This window comes from Galleria mellonella, unplaced genomic scaffold (assembly GCF_026898425.1).
Source record: "Galleria mellonella isolate WM207_F2 unplaced genomic scaffold, CSIRO_AGI_GalMel_v1 utg172, whole genome shotgun sequence".
NCBI classification, from domain to species: Eukaryota; Metazoa; Arthropoda; class Insecta; order Lepidoptera; family Pyralidae; genus Galleria; species Galleria mellonella.
In genome coordinates this window covers 1,771,841-1,795,061 of record NW_026442015.1, presented here as the reverse complement: position 1 = coordinate 1,795,061, position 23,221 = coordinate 1,771,841, and the positions used below count along the sequence as shown (strand labels likewise).

At 32.0% G+C, this 23,221-nt stretch overlaps 1 protein-coding gene across 2 annotated transcripts; it reads left to right on the top strand.

The window, feature by feature from the left end:
• The first annotated feature begins 2,990 nt into the window (after positions 1 to 2,990).
• On the top strand, positions 2,991 to 22,305 carry LOC113515884 (putative fatty acyl-CoA reductase CG5065). Of its 2 annotated transcripts, none has more exons than XM_052893102.1 (13): positions 2,991 to 3,129; positions 8,383 to 8,489; positions 12,517 to 12,633; positions 12,926 to 13,045; positions 14,079 to 14,204; positions 14,836 to 14,981; positions 15,666 to 15,778; positions 16,559 to 16,751; positions 17,467 to 17,613; positions 18,578 to 18,667; positions 19,453 to 19,617; positions 20,578 to 20,676; positions 21,293 to 22,305. In XM_052893102.1, the coding sequence occupies exons 1-13, from the start codon at positions 2,994 to 2,996 to the stop codon at positions 21,453 to 21,455; spliced, it is 1,722 nt and encodes a 573-aa protein (XP_052749062.1). In that variant the 5' UTR covers positions 2,991 to 2,993; the 3' UTR covers positions 21,456 to 22,305. The 2 variants fall into 2 exon arrangements, with proteins under 2 accessions (XP_052749062.1, XP_052749063.1); XM_052893103.1 differs by lacking the exon at positions 2,991 to 3,129 and adding an exon at positions 4,475 to 4,630.
• The last annotated feature ends 916 nt before the right edge of the window (positions 22,306 to 23,221 follow it).

Here is a 23,221-nt window from a genome sequence, read left to right as displayed (position 1 = left end):
TTGTATTCATTAATTCATTAGTGTCTATTTGAACTGATATTTCAAATAATTTATGCTTAAGTTATATTCATAGGTACATATTTATAAAAAAGTATTTTGTATCAGTTATCTAATATTGAAATAATTAATTAATATAAAATTATATTATTATAAATAATGCATATAAAATCCAATATAACTTTTCAAATAAATATGACAAAAACTTATTTTACAGTCTAAGTTATTGTGAATTTGTTTTGAATAGTATTTTTTGTTAAGTGCCATCGTAAGATTGTTAACTAACTGTTAACAACTGTTGTTGTAACTGTCGAATTTTAATTAAATATTTTTTTAAACTTCAATGTGGATGCATGCATATTATTACGTAGTGCTGTTGATACTGATACAGATTATTCTTTTTTTTTAAGATTTTTTTTTAAGTTTTAGTAATATAAAGATAAGAGGCTTTTTTTTCTAAGATTTTTTTCTGAAATCCTATTAATGAACACTAACAATAGTTTTAAGGAATGGAAATTCCTTAATTAAAATACTGTATAACAAGTTATATCACAATCCTCTGAAAATCACATACCTAAGGCAAACTGGTTAGATATAATCTCATCAAAAACATAAGTGTAAAATGTGAGTCAAGTTCTATATTACGAATATGCGTCATTCCGACTCCATCGAAAAAAGAATTGAGATCTATATGGATACCAAATTCTGTGTAGAAAAGCTTAATTTATAAGTTACAAGAACATGCAACATTATAAAATGTATTTATATAACAATTTTTTATTTTTTGGTACTAGTACCATGTTTAATACTTAATAGATATTATAAATTTTTAAATTTTAACTAATAATTATTTACACGATACATTTATTTGTGATGTATGTAAAGTTCAAGATTTTATGTAAAGGCTTAAGTATATTTGTTTAATCAAATTATCTGCATTAAGTCATGTGCAAGTTAGTGTACGTCCTGTTTGTACTGTATTCATACTGTTGGTTTGACATAATACATTGCTTTTCTAATATTTGATTTGTTAGTAAAAACTAGCCAAGCAAGTCTTAAACTTGAATTACATCTCAAGTGAAATAAATCTATTGTGAAATAAATGTGTGTTAAAATTTGCCAGCTCCATTTTCTTTAAACTTAGTTGGATACTGCCGCGTGTATAGATAGGATATAAAAATAAAATTGTAGGGCAATACATATTAGTTTATAGCGATTACTATACAAAAAAAAAATGACAACAATTATCGAAACTACTTGAACATTACTCGTAACTCTAACAAAATAAATACTCAATACAATATTAATTTAAACTGTAGCTTTAGAGATTAAGAAATTGGATATTTACTCTGTTAATATTTTCTTGAGTTTATTTAAAGCTTGGCACTTACCCAAACAATTTAAAATGACCAGAAAACCATGAACACTCATGGGAATTAACTTCCAGCGACAGTATTTCCGAACCGATATGACAACGTAACTTTCAAGAAAAGAGCATATTCCTTTTTAAAAAGCCGGCAACACACCTGCAATACCGTTGGTATTGTTGGCGGTAGTTACTTACCATCAGGTAAGCCGCATGCTCGTTTGCCCCCTATGTTGTAAAAAAAATATATAAACAAATAGTATTGAATCGTATGAGGTAAATAAATCTCTGGTGGTAGAGAAAGAAAACAGAAAAAACTGAAATAGAAGAAAAAAAATTGAAAGATCCGCTTCTATACTCAGTGTTCTCTTTGACTTCAGCATAAGACCGTAGCAAAAAAAGAGGATATGATACAGGATACAATGCTATTGTTTACGTAAGGGATATGAGTGGCAAACAACAATGCATGGAGATGAGGCATACACTGTAGTATGTAAATTCTATGGTGTAATTCCATTCAATTGACCGTGTTGTGTCCATGTCAACACGCAACGCGTTTACCATTTTCGATTGGGTACTTACATACCAATACACTATCGACCTTAACAACGTAGATATTTCCCATTCATCATTTTAATTTCTATATTTTTTGCTTTTAACACTGCGCTTACAATGTTTATAATATATTGCTATTATTTACAACATATTTATTTTTAAATTTTCTATATAATAAATTAGAAATTAAATACGTGAATAATTTAACATAATAAGCAAAAGCTATAAACATGTTTTCTAATAACTAAAATTAAGAAACTCGATTAATAGAACAATCCGGAATTATAATTAAGTTCTGTATTTATAATATACAGCTTCTATCTAATACGTGAATCTGTGAACTTGTTAAATATATAATTAGACAATTTTTTTTTTATTGTAATGAAAATCGATTGATAAGAACACTTGTGTTATTGGTGTATGCTAAAATTAGCGTGTATTGTAAGTGTTAGGAACTTACCCAGCGATATTAGTGACGTTATCTGATATAGATACTTGTGTGTTATATTATCTATACTTACCTATTTAGGGTTAGGACATCGTTATCAGCCAGGGTTAAGATAAAAATACATTTATATGATCATATTTATTCAAAACACAGGATAAATAATAGTACATTCTAGAGGTACCTACCAAGTAGTATCTTTTAGTAAATTTGCTGATTGATATATTTTCTTTCTTTACACATTTCAATTTTTGGAGTCGCTAGGTCACTTTGGGACGTCATTTTTATTCCTGCGAAGATCTACGGTTTTCTGACTATTTCAGTATATAGCATAATTTTATTTTTTGAAATTGGAATGTAAGAATACTTACATTCCATTAATTAATAACAAACTGTGTACAAACATGCAATAGCACCCCCATAGGGGTTAAAAAATAATCGTAAAAAATAAGAGCCTCTGCAACTCACGGGGTCTTAATAATAAGATACTAGTTAGGTATTCGTATATTGTGATAAGATACAAATTGTTTTTAAATGGATGATAATAGAATGGTAACGGTATACGTTGGCGGGGCACCAGTGAGGAATAATAAGTGAAAGTGAAGTCTAAAGTAGCCTACCGCCACCGTGATGAATACATCTGGAATTAAGCATGATGGTCTCAAGGGGGGAACACATGGAGGTCGACCTGACGGGGGTATATTTTTAGCAATGGGACTAGTAGTCCTCATTACTACCACCACCCGTCCCCAAGATACTGATTCAGGTAAAGGCAACTTTGATATAATGCGTATGCTGTATGTATACCGTATACTGTACGCAAGGTTAAACAGTATACTAATATTGAGATTGCTGGATTACTTTATTTTAGTTACTTTCATAGTATATTGTCCTATGGAATTTTATTATGGGGTAAAGCAGCCAACATCCAAAGTGTATTTGTATTACAAAAACATGCAGTTCGCGTAATTCATCCTATGGGAAGTTGTAAATCAGTAAAAGAAAAATTAAAAAAGCAAATACTAATATAATATAAATAATAATTTTCACTATAGCCTCAAAATACATATACCCAAATATGTTGTAAATAAATCAGAAATATTCAACTATTTCTTAAAAACAGCGACCTCAAAGATTTTAACACTAAATAAAAATACAAACTTGCTGTTCTGAAGTATCGTTTGGGAAAAATTTATAGGGTTTTTATGGGAATTGTCATTAAATGTTATAATAAGATAGTGAAGGATATTTTAGATTTATCTTTTAATAAATTTAAAACTGTTATTGAAAAACACTTACTGACCAAAGTCATTACACACTAAACGAATACTTGAATAACAAACGTGTATGGTATTAGTCGATTATGCTTAGGTTTTTATATGACCATGTTAGACATATTGTCGTGAATTTACTGGGTACAGAGGAATAACATCTGAGTCCTCAGGAATGGCAACGCATGGGGGGTATCATGGGCGAAACAGTATACTCTGTTATGTCCATGGTACTGTTCATGTGTATAGGCGACGTTTACCACTTTCCATCAGGTGGGCCGTCAGTTTGTTTGCCATTCTAAGATATATAAAAAAAAATAGTACATTTGAATAAATATGTATACACTTTTACTTACGTTACGTTAACAAAGATTTAAAAGAATAACTGTTGAATTTCTTGCGGGCTCTTCTCAGCAGATAACAACTTTACGAACTCTGCAGTAGATTTAAAAATAATGACGTTTTAAAAGCGTTTGTAAACATGTCTATTTGAATAAAGATGATTTGAATTAAAAAAAAAAAAGTGACAATTGTCTAGGTTATAGTGAGTCGTAGCGAGCACAGTATACTTATGTCTATCCTCTGTTCTCACTTTAAATTATTTTATCCATATATCGAAATAACAAGGCAGTTAATTAATTTTAAATACGAGTATATAATAAATACGAAGCGCAGCAATAGGCACAATGCTTTGTGTAATATCTCAGATTCAATTACCGGTCGAACCAATTTAGGAGATGTACTCTCCAATTCATCTAAATTTGAATTTATATGCGCGAATTTAACGAAGCTGTAGTTGGCCAAACTTAACAAATGAAGTTCAATGCGTTTGTCGATGTTAGACACAGTTATAGCAACAATGTTATCTTTAAAAGTGTCGTAATTTAGCGAACACGGTTCAGTCTGGTACATAGCCGCGAATGCGTATGAATCGAAGGTGACAATACTATAGTGATAAAAAAATAGTACTCATTTTTGGATAAGCTTCAACACACAGTAAGTTAAATATTTTTAAATATTTTCATTTTTGTTTTAATATTTTTTTTTTCATTTTATTATTTTTTTCAATATTGTTAACTTATTATTATTTATTTAAGCATTAATGGATCAAAACAGAAAATTATAAAATATATAACATGTGTAGATAAATTAAAAATATCTAATTTTAAATTTAATATCTCCCATAAATATATTTTAATTATAAATGTAAACTTTCGTAGGTATTTGTCTTTCATGTTTGTTAAACGTATACATTATCATGCTGTGAACGCGAAAGTAAATTGTACAATATTTTTAAGTCAAGTTCAAAAACCTTTTTTTTCAACCAACTTCAAAAAGAAGAAGGTTACCTCATAACTTCATCAGTTATAAACTGATTTGGAATATTCTTTTTTTGTCATAAAGGATATACAGATTGGTGCCATAGTAATTTTACTTAAATTGATTCAAGTAGTTTAGTTTTTAAGTAAAAATAGCTGGATAATTGAACTTGGGAAAATCGCCATGTGTACCCCGGCATAGAAAGAGCCATCTCTTCCTGTAAGAGGCGACTAAGGGAGGGCGAGGGATAGGCAGAAACGTCCTTTTTAAAACTTCTTTAAAAATGTTACTGTCGTTGCCATCCGGCCTGCCAAGCGTGGCAACTACTGGCAAAACTCCCCTTATGGGGAAGGCTTATGTCCAGCAGTGGACAGGTAACGGCTGAAATAAGAATGAAGATCATATTTTGACCGATCACAATTTAAAAGTACCTAAGTATAATAAATATATTGTACTGATTTGATTCATCCATCATACTCGTGAACGGATGTCGCTTGTGTGTGTGCAGAGCATTTACGGAATGGTTTTCTTAAACTTAAAGATTTAACGTAGTGTAATCATAACTTTCGCTCCGATTTGTCTGTTCCTGTTTACTATTTATAACTGATTACGAAATTTCGCATTAAATAATGTTAGCTATGCAATATTTAATGTGAAATAAATTTTAATTAAATACAATACTGACAATGTTCCGAATATTTCAGAATCTAGCGGTAGAATCCTTAAAAGGTCAAGTACTAGTTGAACTCACACGCTGAGAGTTCCGTGCATTATACTCGTATATTTCTATAAATAGGTCTTTGTTTTCTTTAGATAAAAAATATATGTAAATATGAGAATATGTAAATTACTTTACAAAATGCATAAATTACTTTTATATTCACTTGAATTTATTGTTTCTTATATTAAAAGATAGACACCCAATAATAGTAAATACATATAATAATGTTCTTGAAATTCCGAATTCCTTATTTTGAGACATAAATGTAGTAAGAAGCTAGGCCATAAAACTAAATTTGTTTATGAAGATTTTTTAATAATTATTTAAAAATTGTTTTTATTAGAAACATTATTCTTTTTTTTTCTCTGTAATATTTACATGTACCTTCATAAATAGAATTTTATAAATCGAAGATTAGGGGATATGAATGATATTTTTTAAAATTTTTCTGTTATAAGTCGAAAATTACGCGGAATAAAAAATAAAGGAATGCAAATGAAGCCCTTTCATATGATATTCCACTTAGACTAGTGTTGGTTGCCAATATCTTTTTTTTTATAACAGCTACTTTTTTTGTCCCTCGCAGTAAACGTCAATAACAGGGGTTTTACGTCTATGTATTTTTTTTCTTCGCATCAATTTCTTACAAAGTTACAAACCACAATAGCAATTTTTCACAACTAGTGGACCCATTTGGAATTTCGAAGATAATAAAAATAAAAAAAGAATATTAATTATTTCTTTTGTAATATGAGTGGATATGAGTGATCCAACAATATCTAAAATTACATTTGTATAAGTGTATTGCAAATATTATTATTACCCAACTTTAAAAAAGAGAAGAGTTGAATATGGCAGTGAAATTATATTATCCTTCGGAATGGCATCCCATGGAGGTATCATGGGCGTCAAAAGGTATTCTGTGATTGGTTGCTGTTTATGTCTATTGGTGATGGTTACTAATATTTTTCATTAGATAGTCTGACAACTTGTATGCAATTCTATCTTCAAAAATTGTCCCAGAAAATAAAAACAACTTCAATTCTGATAAAACCAATTATTTTGGTTTAAAAAATGAAATCATTAAACCGAGTTTAATAAAATTTCTATGGAAGCAATTCGTAAGTATATCCTTTCAGTTGAAAAAAGAATTTTCCGAATGGATTTAAAACTGAAGGAATTATGAGGTAATAAACATAAAAAATACAACTAAATTGAGAGCCACTTTTATTTAAATTGGTTGAAAAAAAAATATCGCGTAATATCACTTACACAAAAAGTATAGAATTAAGAACCTTGATTTTCTTTTTGAGTAAATTGGAAAGTACTAAAAGATATTATTGCAATAATAAACTATATTTTTAAAATATACTGGTAAATAGTGGATAAGGTTAAAATAAGTGGAGGTTACTCTATACAATTATTATGTTTGTCCAATTAATGCTAGTTTCCGCAAAGTGTATTCAAATTGTTTATTCTAACAATGACGCTTATATGTACAATTGTACATCTGAGCCCAGAGACGTTGGATAAGTCAATAATTCATCTTACAAGTATACAGTAATCCGAATTTAAGGCTGAAGCAATCTTAGATATGAATAGTTATCAAACCTTCTTATATACATATAAGCCTTTTGTACAATTTTCGTAAATTTAAAAATAATAAGATTCTAAACCGCGATTAGCAATTCCCATGAAGATTAATATAAAATACGTATAAAATAATTTTTCTCCCATTTACGAAGAACTGATAATATCCTATGACTAGGCTATATAGATCATGCTCTTTGCCTGTTCATTTTGGACGAATTTTAAAACAACAACAATTAGATGCTACTTTTAATATTAGATTACAAATTATAAACAATTTATATATATATTTTTTTAATCCAAGGCGTTGGCCTTCTTTTAGGTACCCAATATTTATTTTCATTTAAGTATTCAAAAAATCAACATGAAACACGTTTTAAATAAATATGAATCTAAGGTATTCCCCAGCACGGGTATGAATCACTTATGTTAAAGACTGTACTTTTACAGAAACTGTTTGCTCAACAATGAACATGAGGTAAGTAAGTACGTTCATAGGTAATGTGTGTCTACAGGTGTCTACCTACTGTTGGTAGGTGTTCTTAGATATTATGAGAAGATATTGTATTACATATCGTTACGTATACAATAAGTATCACAGATTATTCTCAAATAGCGGAAATACTAACTGTAGAATGTTTATCTATTTAGGAACGATATAAGTACAATGATAGCACTTCAGGAACAGTGACGCAACTGACACAAAACTTTTTATAATTTAAAATTGTGTTTAAAAATACACAGAAATAAACTCTGCCGTTTGCAAAAATCATTATCATATCAGTCTTTAAGTGTCCACTGCTTAACATAGACCTCCCCCTTTAGGGGTTCGCCAATACTTGTCATGGTTGGCAGGCAGATTAGCAACCGCAGTTAGGCTTTGATGATGTTTTAAGTGGAATGCTCCTGCCCATACCTAGACAATAAAATTACCTTAGTCGCCTCTTACGACACCAACGGGAAAGAAAGCGGTGGGCCATTCTATCCCGGGACCATACGGTTAAAAATAAAAACAAAGTATTATCGTGTTATAAGCATACTATAAAAATAACTTTATATAGAGATGTTTCTCTTTTTTAAGTCAATCTATAATTGCATAATATAATTTTACTCACAGACAAAATGGTGGGGTATTGTCAAGATACCGAGAAGCGTCCTCTCATCCCAGCATTCTACGCCGGGAGATGTATTCTAATCACAGGAGGCACCGGGTTCATGGGTAAGGTATGTAGGTACTTATTACATATTTACGTTTTCTTTTTGATCCCAAAAGTATGGGAATCAAAGAACTGATGCCATTATAGTTAAAACAGTTAGACGTTTAATTAACCATTGATTAGCTTTTTTGAATCTGCTACATAAAAGTGTATATGTACCAAATTTCATGATGTTCAAGTCGATTGAATTGTGATTGTTTAAGTCGTTAGGATGCCAAAATGTAATAAATAAAACTAAAAAACCTTTCTTTATATATATACACCTATTTATATATTTTTTACCCTTTTACCACCATAACTCTTACTTTCATTCCCTAAGTACGTGATACACTACCCACTGTCCATACATCTCATTTATTCCTACCTCATACATCTGGGTTGTTGAATTCTTTTTTTAGATCTGACCATAAACATTTAAAATGCCGGCAACGCTCAAGCAACTCCTCTCGTGTTGCAGGTGTTCGTGAACGACGGTAGCCGTTTTCTATCAGTAGGTTCATCTACTCATTTTTTTTGATGGGTGAAAATGGTATGGTAACCCCGCCTGCGCTAACGGGATACGCTGGCGGAGTACCAGTGAAGGGTGATAGATGAGAATGAAAACAGGCCAGTTAGCCCATCATGATGAATTCATCAGGAATTAACCATGATAGTTTCCAGGGAGAACCGCGAGGAGGTCGACCTGGTTGGGTATATTGATAGCAATGGGGTTCCCAGTCTCCATTACTAACAATCCCTTTCCCCCCTCATCTACTCATTTGCTTCCCTAACAATAAAATACATATATCTATTGCATTATTCATTTTACACAAAACTATATTTCTGACATAAGTAAGCGTGGTCAAGGGGGGAGTTATTGTTAGTAATTGGGTCTACATATAATCACTGGTTATTTCTTAGAATTATTTTGTTTAATTCCGCTACCATTAGTATGTGTATGACTGTCAACACAAGTAGACTACTACTACCAGAAATTCAGAATTCCACGATCTTCAATATTAGTCGAACAGTTATCACCAGGTACTGAACAACGATCTAATAATGTATGCAAATTTAAATTTGAATGATAAATATGATTGTTTGTTGATAAAATATTACTGTAATACATTATTTCTTGGTTCTAGGATTTGGTTGTAACTACGTAATTGTCGTTAAATATATAAAAATATCGAGAAACGTAAATGGAATCGGCATATTTACTTATTAGGTTTATAGTCGACTTGTAACCGATTTCAAACAAGAGTAGATTAAAAGTTCGGTTATATTCTTTTTAAGTTTGTTACCTAAAATCTCCATCATTTATAAACCGATTTGATAATATTTTTTATCTAAAAAGATATACTTTCAGAGATTTGTCTTATAGAAATATTATCAAAACTGATTTAATAGATTTTTTTAATCAAAACAGGTTTTGCAACCATTGAAATCGGTGTTTTTTTTTTTTGTTAAACAAAATCTAGTTATTTTATAATAATAAGAATAATAAACAAGCTCCTATTTGAATTAAAGAAAAAAAATGTAATTGCTGCTTATGAATACTCACCAGAAGGAGACTTCCTACAAAAGCCGTTTACTTGGGTACCTCTTTCGTGTTTCTACCGTGAAGCAGTGGTTTTTGCATGGCTGTGTTTCGGTTTGAAGGGTGGGATGGTAGTGAATTTACAGAGGAACACCTTAGTCCTCAGGAATGGTAAAGCATGGTGGATATCATGGGCGAAACAGTAGGTATACTCTGTTATGTCCATGATACTTACTATTCATGTCTATAGGAGAGTGGCGTTACCATTTTCCGTCAGGTGGGCCGTCACGCAATTTGCCATTCTAAATTGTAAAAAAAAATAGATATACACAATGCCATGAAAAAATCAGTCTATTTTTACACAAACCATCTGATATTCTAACAAATAAAAGGCCGGCAGCAAACTTGCAATGCCGTTAGGGATGTGGGTGATCATGGGCGGCGGGAGTCACTTACCATCAGGTGAGCCGCATGCTCATTTGCCCCCTGTGTTGTAAAATAATAATAATAATAATACGTACTAACAGGAATATGAACAGCATCATTAATATTATATGTCGTCAATTTTGACGACTGAGGATTAAACATATATCATATATATATATATATATATATATATATATATATATATATATATATATATATATATATATATATATATATATATATATATATATATATATATATATATATATATATATATATATATATAATATATGTCATATACTATATGAAAAAATTACGAAAACAATTTTTTTTAAATAATAAGTTTTCGATTATTCGAGGTCTATGATAAAAGCAATTCTTTGAAAATTGAACTTGAAAAGCATTTTAATTTTGCAATGTGTGAGTATATTGATTATCATATTCAATTTGATATTGATATTTTTGACGTAGTCGTGTATCATATTCATATTTCTTTATTAACCAATGTAACAGTTTTCGTTACACAATGGCAAGTCAATATTTACATTATAATTTTGAAATTAATAAAATAAATAATAACAATAAGATTTTAATTATAAAATAAAAATGAAATTACAAATGAATTAAAGTTAACATTATAAATTAGTTAATACATGTCAATATAATGGTGATTATATACCAATAATGACGACTTCAAGTTATACAATTTGAATTGTCACACTTCTTACAGTTAAACGTAAATAAATAAAAATGCTATAATTTAATATTGCCATTTAGGTATTCGGTCACGTTGTAAAGGATGTTATTCAAAATATGTTTTTATTTTATTTTTAAATTCATTTCTCGACAATTGCGTTGCTGTATTGGGTAATTTATTGTACATTTTTATTTTTAGATATATGCCTTGTTTCATAGTTTTTGTGAGTCGTGTTCTTGGCAATTCCAATTTGTCTTTATTTCTCGTGGCGTAACTATGAATGGCTGAATTTTTGCGAAGAGTACCTTTATCATATATTTCAAGTAAAGAATTATATATGAACAACGATGACACTGTCATTATACGTTGTTGGATAAAGTGAGGTCTAACTGAGGTGCGTTTATGAATTCCGCATAAAATCCTCATGGCTCGCTTTTGTTGTTTTAAATCGTGAAGCATGCTTGCTTATTGCTTACTAAAATGTCCAAATGGAGGCGGCGTGGTGTGCCACATTGTTTGGCTCCTTATGGTTTAACAAAACAATAGCTTGCTCATACGTCATAGTCGTGGACGGGTGCAGCTGGTAGAGGCTGATCAATGCAAGAATACCGTGATTGACTGTAGTTTTTATCAATATGAAGTTTTTGTTTATTGTATCTTCTCTATTGTTTATCGTATTCGTTTACATTTATTTTTGGAACTCGACTTTTGTTTGAAACAAACAATAGCTGGATTTCATTCCCGTTCTTCTCAGATGATATTGCATTCTATACTGACCGGTAGATTCATAAAAATTAAAAATATTACTATAAAAAATTCCTACAATTAAATTGACTTTAATACTAATTATTTTTATTTATTTATTATAAAAGAAACATCACTTCGACACACGAAATTCTGATCTAAATCTTGGAAATCATATTTTGTTTTGATTTTATATTTATGTTGGATATAGCGTACTTCTTACCTTTCAAGCTGAAACAACAACACGCATTGCTATCTCATAATACTCATCTAATATTTTCCCTGTAAAATTTTTATTACGTAGTAGGTATTAAGTATTATTTATATATGGTATATTTAAGTAATTGATCCGAAATCTTTGTCATCAGAAATACGTAATTTGGTTAATATTGGTTCTAATTGATTTATAAGTCACGCCATGTGTTCGTAATTATAATTTTTACCCGGTCTGTCTTCTAGTAAAAACAAGTATTTCAGCACTTACTTTATTTTATTATTAAAAATAAAATAACTATCTATTACATACCTTTACTAACATTATAAATGTAAAAATTTGTTTATATCTTGGCGCCGTAATGACTTAACAATCACTACTAATAAAAATATTACTTGTGGTATAAAAAATATGAACTTTTCCGTCTGGTATAGGTTCTGATAGAACGACTGCTGACTACGTGTCCTGACATTGATAAGTTGTACCTTTTGATGCGAGAGAAAAAGGGCGTTACTCCTGAGACGCGCCTGCAAGAAATGAAAGAGTCACAGGTAAGAACTGGTCTAAGGTGAAACACAGAAATGAAAAAACAAAAAATATGCCTTGTTATGTCACATTCGAAACAACACAAATGCTAATCTATATTGCTTATTGTTTATATGATTTTATTCATTCGCGTCTCGCCATAATTACAATAGACAAATAGCAAACTTTAGTTATATAAAAATAAGTGTGGAAGAATATAACGAAGAAGAATTTATATTTTAGCGAATAAAGTCTGATGGCTGATCATTATGTTCCATTTACGACTTTATTTTAATTAAAATATCTTGACGTTTTCAGATTTTTGATATTATTCGACAATCCAGTCCAGCACAATTGGACAAGCTTTACATACTGCCTGGAGATATAACCCAGCCTGACTTGGCGTTGACACAAGATTCAATAGCTAAATTACAAGAGGTAATATGCACAGTATAGTATACCAGAGGGAGACTTTGTACAAAAGTCGATTGCTTGGGTACCTCTGTCCCATTCGTGTTTCAACCGTGAAGCAGTTGTGATTGCATGGCTGTGTTTCGGTTTGAAGGGTGGGATATGGCGTGAATTTACTGGGTACAGAGGAATAACACCTGAGTCCTCAGGAATGGCAACGCATGGGGGGGGGGGGGGGGGTATCATGGGCGAAACAGTATATTCTGTTATGTCCATAGTACTGATCATGTCTATAGGCGACGGTTACTACTTTCCATCAGGTGGGCCGTCAGCTTGTTTGCCATTCTAAGTTGAATAAAAAAAAAAAATAGTATAGATTGAGTTCTGAATATAAGCCGTAAATACATATATCTATTTTGCTTTTCCTTGCCTTAGTATCTATGGTTAGACTCTGGTTTTCTTAGCTTCATTTAGGTAGTAGGGGTTTACGAAAAACAAAGGTACGAGCGTTACTCAGATTACTATTAATCCCATTGATTATTTTAAGTACACAGTCGGGACTTGATGCGATGAAAAGCCTTTGCACGTAAATAGCACCTACATATACCAATCAAATAATTCGTAATTTTTTTAACAAATAGCTCTATGGTACAAATTTGTTTTCAAAACTAGAGGTGTTCTATTTTTTTTTTACAGATGAAAATGGATAATGGTAACCCCGCCTGCATTGACAATATATGTACGATGATGGGGCACCAGTGATCCCTCACTAACTGACCTGCCTTCTCACATATGATCCCTCATATGTGAGAAGGCAGGTCAGATATAAGTCATTTATTGGGCAGCATTAGGAGGTGTTGACTTTTTTCATTGTCAACATCATCAAAAATTTGCCCAGGGAGGCCAGGTACGTTAAGACCAAGCCTACAAACGAGTAGTAGTGTTATAATTATATAAAAGACGCTATTATTACATATGCATGAATGAATTACAAAATGCCTTTTGTTTATGTAACAGTGGTGTAAACAGACAAAAACTAGATAGTTTCTTTTCTGCTTAGGTATCAATAGTATTTCACGTAGCCGCCACATTAAAATTCAACGAAGCGTTAAAGATTGCTGTAGAACAAAATGTCCTCTCAGTCATCAGGCTCATGGATATCTGTGACAGACTACCCAATATCGAGGTGAGTGTATCTGGTAAATATTGAAAGTCAAGTCAGATATTATAACTACTTAATTAAAATAATTAACAACTATGGTTATAGGTCCATTTAGCGCTAAAAGTAATGAACATATCCAAATTTCTAAAACACACCCTTATTCAGCTAATTTTGATCTTTTACGAAGGTCATAAAAATACATTTTGTCGCTGATCTTTTTATTCTAAATATTCTTGTATTTTTATATATTACATTATCATATTTAAGTATATTTCGTATCGTGTTTCAAAGTATCATGAAATGAATGATGAACAAATACTAATATTATGAAGAGGAAAGTCTTGATTATTTGTTTTTAATGGATAAACTCAAAATAGAATCTATCGATTTTAAAAATTCTTTCATCTACAGAAAGCTACATTATAAGCTGTATATTATTGTAAAAAATTCTATTTATTTGTTGCCAGGTTGGGTCAGATCACTAATGTAGAATATTATTCTTATTATATTATTAATAATAGTAATATTATTACAAAGCAGTTTTCTGTAAGTGACACGTGCATTGCTTTGAGGCCCCGATATGGTTAATCCGATAAATTTTGTGGATAGCAACAAACCAAATCTATTTTGTAATTTCACTTATCCCTTTTTTAAGGCTTTCATCCACGTCTCAACAGCATACTGTAATGCTGAACTGTCTACTATAGAAGAACGCGTGTATCCACCACCCGCTTCATTAGACCGCCTACTGGCTGTTGCAGAGTCAATGCCAAATGATTTAATGACCGATATTACACCTAAGTAAGTAATCTACACTAATATTATAAAGAGGAAAGATTTGTATTTTTGTGTATATGTATGTTTGTAATGAATAAATTCAAAAACTACTACGTCGATTTCAAAAATTCTTTCACCATTAGAAAGCTACATTCACCCTGAGTAACATAGGAGTAATATAGTATATATTTATTACTAGAAAAGATTAGGGATCCTTGCTAAAACTTTAGTAACGTAACTCAAGGTGTAAATAATGCTATAAAATATCTTTCATCGCGTGCGCTGCGGAAACTATTGGTGATAGAACAAAAGTATGTTCTACAACATTGAAGAAAATATCAATAACTACAAAAAGATGAAGTTAAGTCCCATAACTTACCATGATGAATTCACGGGGATTTACGATGATGGTTTTCAGGAGAAACGCGTGGAGGTCGACCTGGACGAACAATATTGCTAGTAATGGAGGTACTAATCCTTGTTACTAACAATCCTTTCCCCCTTTATTTATAGTAGTACATATTACACACACAACTATAATAGATAAAAAAAAAAACAAGTGTATAAAAGAAATAATGTTTTGTTTAAATAAAAAATATTTATTTACTATATTTGACAGGAATGTTGTGTAATTTTTCGACATTGCGAGAAAATTCTTGGATTATTCACAGTAATTCATTTTTTAAATCTTAAATTTAATTTTTACAGGTATATTGCTCCGAAACCCAATACTTATACCTTCACAAAAGCCATGGCCGAGTTTGCTGTCCAGCAGCACGGAAACAAAGGATATTCTATTGCCATATTCAGACCTACAATAGGTAATATAAGACTTTTATATTTTGTAAAAATTTTAGCACAAAAAAATTTAATACACATTTTACACACCTCAAATTCATGGAAGTTTTATATTGCTGTTTGAAAATTCATGAATTTTTACAAATTTTGATAGGTGATTTTCGAAGATATCATTAAATTTACCTAATAAAATTTTTTTATATGCCTAATTTATTTATGATTTACTTGTTTTCATGATTTTTTTATATATTTTAGATTTTTTTTATATTTTTTATACCTCCCGTATAATAAAAAATCATGTAACTATCTACTTTCGTAACATTTTGCCCTAGAAATTAGAATAACAAGGGAAAAATAACTCCACCAATTGACTACGAACACGCCTATGCAAAGCTACAGAACCCTTGTCATTTTACCTTAGGCCCTCTAGATAAGTGGCAAGCGAGTTTATTGATAGAATCGACATTGCTACCGAATCAGTGAGATAGAATGAGATAGCAGCGCTGGATGACTCATTCCAACTCACGGACTCGCTAGCGATGTCGATTCCATCGATGAATTCGCTTGTCGCTTATCTAGAGGGCCTGGCACTAAATTAATATTTGTCTAATTGCAAATATTATGTAGCTCTCTTGAAAAAAATTCACAAAAAAGTATTATGACTGTAACATATATAAAATTTATATATGTATATATATATATATATATATATATTATATATATATATGATTATTTTGAATTAAAGAAAGGATTATCAAAACCAAATAACCTTTTTGAAGTCCGCTGAAAATTCTTATTTCCAGTTATATCCGCCGTGAAACATCCATTCCCCGGATGGATAGAGAATTTGAACGGACCTAGCGGGGTAATCGCTGCCACTGGCAAGGGACTACTCCATGTATTCCGCTGCAATTCCATGGCATACGCAGACTTGTTGCCTGTTGATATAGCTATCGACACATTACTAGCTGTAGCTTGGGAGACGGCCACTGACAAGTTAGTTTATTTTATTAGAGGTTTCGTACATCCATTCATTGTCTATTGTAAAACACAAGCCTTCGTCATAAACTACCATAAGCTACGGTCCTCAACTACTTGCATAAACTCTGCCTATTTCTAAATCCTACAACACACCTGAGTACGTTGTTTTATCTACTGGAGGACCATTCTGCACAGCATTCGTCTGTACTTTTAATTCTACTTGCTCATTGGTTCTTTGAAATATTTGATCGGCCCATTGCCATTTTAACTTGCTAATCCTTCGGACTCAGGTCATTTTTGTTCTTTTGTGGATATCATTTGAGATTCTTTCACGCAGTGACTTCGAGCGTTCATAGCTCGCTGAGATTTCGTAATTAAAAATTGCAGCTTCTACATACGGTGTACAAGGATTATTAACATTTAACAGCTCATCTTAGTTAAATAAATAAATAAAAAAGTAACTATATTTGAGAGGTGATAAAAACTTGCTTTATGCTTAATTTATTTTAGATTTATTTTCTACATTTCGCCGATGAAACTGTACTAGTCAGATAATATTGCGCCTTCGTTCGATATTTTCGTGAAGCAATAATGTCTTGGTCCTCAGGAATGGCAATAAATGAGGATTACCGTTTATGATGACCGTAACGGTTATAAAGTTGACCGTCATAGTGATTACCATATTGCAAGTTACATAAAAAACCTACATTCTATTTGTTTGTCCTTACAGATTGCAAGATGTCAGAGTGTACAACTGTACGACATCAGAGAATCCCACCAGGTGGGGAGATTTTGAAAATGCGGTTATAAAAAACATCAAACTATATCCAATGGACAAGGCGTTATGGTGGCCATACGGTACTGCCATCCACAACAAGTGAGTACTTACGCGTACAGTATACCAATTTATAATTATTCTTCATATTACAAATTATTATTAAAGAAATGGTTATTTGAAAATGCTTTTTACAATTTGAATGAATTCTTTGATTCCTGACTTTTTTTATATTGACTTTATATATATATATATTTTTTTTTATTACATAGAATGGCAATCAAGCTGATGGTCCACTTGATAGAAAGTAGTAACCGTCGCCTGTAAATATAAGCAGTACCATGGACATAACAGAGAATACTTTTTCGCCCATGATACCCCCCATGCGTTGCCATTCCTGAGGACTCGGGTGTTATTCCTCTGTACCCTGTAAATTCACTGCTATATCTCACCCTTCAAACCGAAACCCTGCCAGAAACACGAATGGGACAGAGGTGTCCAAGGAAACGACTTTAGTACAGTCTCCCTCTGGTGATTTATTAATTAATAAATAAAATAATCATAAATATAGTGTAACATTGTTGACATTATTGTACCTAAATGCATGCCATTGTTTTGGCAAAACACGCATGTCCATAACACATTATTATTTGCATCTGTATACCATGTTTTTGAGCAAATAAATTATTATTAGTTATTATTATTTACTACGTTTTATTTTCCCGTATGGTCCCGATATAGAATGGACCACCCTTTTCATGCCAGTGGGTGTCATAAGAGGCAATTAAGGGAACTTAATGGTCGAGGGATGGATAGCAGCGTCCCTCTTAAAACATCACCAAAGCCTAACTGTAGTTGCCAATCCAAGCCTGGAGGATTTTGCCAGTAGTTGGCAACTACTAGCATACTCCGTCCTCCTCCATCATCCTCCTCCTGGCATCCTCCAACAGAGGAAGACCTATAATAAGCAGTGGACAGTTAATGAGTGATATGACTACTACGTTTTACGAAAAACATGAGTCAAATTTCGAAATATTTTACATGCACTTTCACGTCTATTTCACAGATATTTGGAGAAGATATTGGAGTTACTGTTGCAAACGGTGCCTTTACACCTAACAGAATATATATCGCGATTATTAGGAATTAAGACGCAGTGAGTACCTTATTATATAAATATTATATATATTACCTTATTATAGAATTATTCCCTTGGCTTCATCTACATAACTGGGGTCAAATTCTACGTACTTAATTAACGTGTACCTATATAAAATTTCATGATATGAGTTGAGTCGTAAAAGCAATAACATGTGATAATAAAAAAAAAAAATACTTTTATAATATACTAGTTTCCATTCGCAACTTTGTTCGTGTGGACAGAATAAGTATATTAATCAACCAGAATTAGTAATAGACTACTTATGTTGTTTTCTTACTATGTATGTATTCATTTTCCAAGTTTTGTAAAGCGATTATAGAGATCAAGCTACCAACTAACAAAGCCTGTTTGAAACATTTATTTTGTTGGATTCAATTACAAAATTAGAAAAAAAAAATGAATACATAGATAATATCGTGTATAAAACTTGGTATAACGTTTTAAGAGTTTTATACATCATGTAAAATGAATTTGTTGAAAATGAATGTAAGGGTACATACCATAGATAATTAAGAAATACAATACGAGAGGTCTTAATAAGACCAATAGAGGCCAAAATAATAATTTTAAGAAATTTTATCTATTTGTTTCTTCCTGTTCTTGTAATTTAGACACGATTTGCACAGTTGTATTCTTGAAGATCTAACTTAAAATCTGGTAGATGTTTTATCTTGATACGCCATCTAAAAGTGGTATATTTCATTGGTTTTCCTATTTCTGAAATTCACGCATACGAAGTAGCAGACGACAACTAGTCTTAAATATGCAATTAATTTTAGGTTAAATCTAATCACCGTCAGCCATCGTTTACAAGCTATGAATAAAGTACTGAAATTCTTCGCTTTGCGGGAGTGGAGATTCGTGAACACAAACGTACAAAAACTGCGAACAAGGCTGACGCCCCAGGATGCTGCGATATACAACTTGGACCCAAAAAGCTTCAAGTGAGTTTATATATGAACTAGCTAACGCGGCAAACGAGGGGAGAACTGTCAAGTGGACTTCCTCTGGTGCCTCCTGGAAACTATTGTGCTGAATTCCAGGTGCATCACGATGGGCTAACTGACCTGTTTTTTCATTCTCACCTATCATCCCTCATTGGTGCCCCGCCAATGTATACCGTTAGCGCGGTGTTACTATTCTATTATTATCTATTAAAAAAATTATGCGTTATTCTGCAGGCGTTCTACAGGCGGCAAACAAGCATATGGCCCACCTGATGATAAGCGGTTACCGTAGTCTATGAACTCCTGCAATACTAGGAGTATTACGCGCTACTTTTGAAGAACTCCATGCTTTAGTCTCGAGGAAATACTTGAAAAAAAAAAGTAACAACATTTCATTCAAATCAGTTGAACGGTTTCGGAAATTATTCATTATTTTTGAAAAACGGGCTTTTTCAAATAGAAAAAGTTGTGACACTGCGACTTTTCCATCTTTTGTGCTCGCCCTTTTATAAAGTTCGCTGCTAATTCCTATCAGTGATAGTAATTTTAAGATTTTTTTTTGTAGCGACGGTTTTTATCTCCTTAGGATATAGAGAGTGTTTTCCAATAGAATATATATCGTTTATGTATGAATGGACCACAGCCAAACATTAAGTGCAGCGGCGTTTCTTCCTCATTGTAACAAAATCTGCAGAACACTTTTTGGGCGTAAGCCTAGTTGGAAATTAACGTGAATAAACATAGTGACGTGGGAAATTTACATATTAAAATACAGATTTGTTTGACTATTAACTCCTCAATGAATTAATATATAAAAGTATTAAGCGAGGAATCTTTTCCTAAAATAAACACACTGCCCCAATTTTTATGTCGCAAACTGTCATAAGTTTGCAATGAAATGTGGTAACCCACTGTGGTTAAACCCAAGTATTAATAAAATATTTATTCCATTTTTAGGTGGGAAGAACATTACTTGAATTTCGTGAAGGGTATAAGGAAATATCTTCTGAAGGAAAAAGACCAAGACTTAGCTAAGGCAAGACAACATGTAAAACGGTAAGGAAACCAATATACTCGTATTTTACGACAAATTATGTCGGTAAAGGGCATACTACGGTGGTTCTGGCATGTAGAAAGAATGACAGATGAAAGGTTGACAAAACAGTACATACAATGCCAATATGTATGAATGTAGGTACCGGGAAAATTTTGCTATTATAATTAGATAGACCATGTTCTAACAGATGGGGATTTTGTTTTTTTTTATGTGTAATAATGGAATGATAACCCTGCCTGAGTTATTGGTAAACGCTGGCGGGGCATCAGATAAAGATGATAAGGTGGAAGTAGGTCAGTTGATTACGCCGACGAATTCAACAACAGTTAGGCAAGGTGATTTCCAGGGGGAACCACGTGGAAGTTGACTTGATAAATTATGTTGTAATAGGGTGGTTTGGTCCTACTACTAAAAATATCTCCAAGGGAGGGCTGGTCAAGATTCTCTGGAATCAGCATACATGCTTGAGAAGAATTTAAAAAGATGAAAACAAGACCTGTATGTAAGGATGAGGGCCTTTGGCACTCGGTTTTCTCTGCCTACCACACAAGAAACTTGGTATGAAGATAGATATAATGTAAAAATTCGTTTCAAGTAAATTGTTTTCTTTTCCAGAATGTTTTACCTTCACACCTGTGTGTCCGTACTTCTGATGGGATTAGTGATAAGGCTGGCATTACAAAACAAACTAGTACGTGACTTATTTTATGGTAGCATGAAGTTTATTCTTAGTATATTCAATAAGCAACTCTTTAATTGGAATCGCAAAACTGTATAAAACTTGATACCACATCGGTGGTCTTCTGCAATCCAAAATAAAAATTATTAGAATTAGATATGTTTATTCATAGATATAAAAACTAGAACAAGCATTACATATTTTATTACTTGGATAGTGATATCTCTGTCAATTATTATTATTACCTATATTATGCTTAGGTATACACTGTGAGCACAACAATATTGTATATTTCTATATTCATAGAATATATGTTTTATACGAAGAGTACGTGCTCTGACAAAATCAACATGACAGAGTTATAAAGTTTCTGAAACTCTTTATCTCGATTTGTATTGTATTAATATGGCTGTGGATTTTTTAGGAATCATTAAGGTGTTTTAGGACATGTTAAAATGATAAATATTAGATTAGAAACTACGTACTTATAAGTATTTAAGTAATTTGTTACTTATATTTTTAATTATTTGATTAAATATTTAGCATTTTTTTTATTATCGGGATTTTTAATGGGAAAAAAGTAAAAGATAATTTCGTCTGCAATATTGCTATACGCCGGCAAAGTATTAGTGAATATTGATAAGTGACGACGAAGTTAGGTCATTTAGTCCATCTGGATGTATTCACTAGGAATTAAACACGAATATTTATAGAGGAAACCACGCGGACAACCACCTGATAATAGATAGCGTATATTGCTTGTTCCCAATATACGTCTCATACCTACTGTTTTTTTAAAGTAACTAAATATTTTTGTTTATTTTTTTTAAGTTTAGAATCACATACAATGTTTAAAGGATGTGCGAGGTGCAGTCTTGCTACACACTGCACTCCTGATTTATCGAAAGTGTATCTATTGTTTGTTAATAAAGTACAATTTTGCGAAAAATCTACTTTTCTTTCTAAAAGAAAGCCCGATTACCTAGATTGTAAGCAATATGGCTGTTAGACCCCAGTACTAAATATCCTTATCTCCCTCTCCCCCCGCCCCGCCCAGTCATTACCATATTAAGTATGCAATAAATTTTTCAATATTACAATATGTTGAAAAGTTTCATGTTGGTAAGTTGTGATGTCCATTTTATATTTTGTGAGTATCTAAGTGACATACCTACCCCTATGATCTTCTAATCTAGTAAGTAAGTAGGTCTTGAACTTCAATTACGTTATTTACTTTACATTATTACGTTAAGTACCTCTTTAACTACTACGTACTAAGTTAACTTTTAAATGTACTCAACAAGTTGATAAATAAGTTATGTATATTTATTTAATATTGTTTTTTATGGATGATAATGGAATGGTAACCCTGCCTGCGGCGCTATTGGTATACACTGGTGGGGCACTAGTGAGGGATGATTGGTGAAGATGAAGAGGCAGGTCAGTTAACCCATCGTGACGAATTCAACAATAAATTTGTCACGATGGTTTCCAGGGGGAACCGCGTGGAGGTCGACTTGATAAGGTATATTGATAGCGACGGGGACTAACCTCCCCATTACTAACAATCCCTTCCCCCTGTCAATAAATAGTAGGTACATTTTATTAGTTTTTTTAATAGATGATAATGGAATGGCAACTACACCCGCGCTAAGGGTATACATAAGCGGGGCTCTAGTGAGTGATGACAGGTGAGAACGAAAAGGCAGGACAATTAGCCCATCGTGATGAATACACCTGGGATTTAGCACGATGGTATCTAAGAGGGACCATGTGGAGCTAAACCTAACAGGGTGTATTGAGAGCAATGGTAGGTACTGGTAGTCCGCATTACTAATAATCCGTGAAGCAGTTGTGTTTGCATG

Excerpts from the sequence above, each read along its gene's own strand:
- LOC113515884 (XM_052893102.1), top strand. The coding sequence starts at position 2,994 with ATGAATACATCTGGAATTAAGCATGATGGTCTCAAGGGGGGAACACAT. Across the intron at positions 8,490-12,516 it reads GCACCGGGTTCATGGGTAAG|GTTCTGATAGAACGACTGCT; the intron begins GTATGTAGGTAC and ends CGTCTGGTATAG. Across the intron at positions 14,982-15,665 it reads ATGACCGATATTACACCTAA|GTATATTGCTCCGAAACCCA; the intron begins GTAAGTAATCTA and ends TAATTTTTACAG.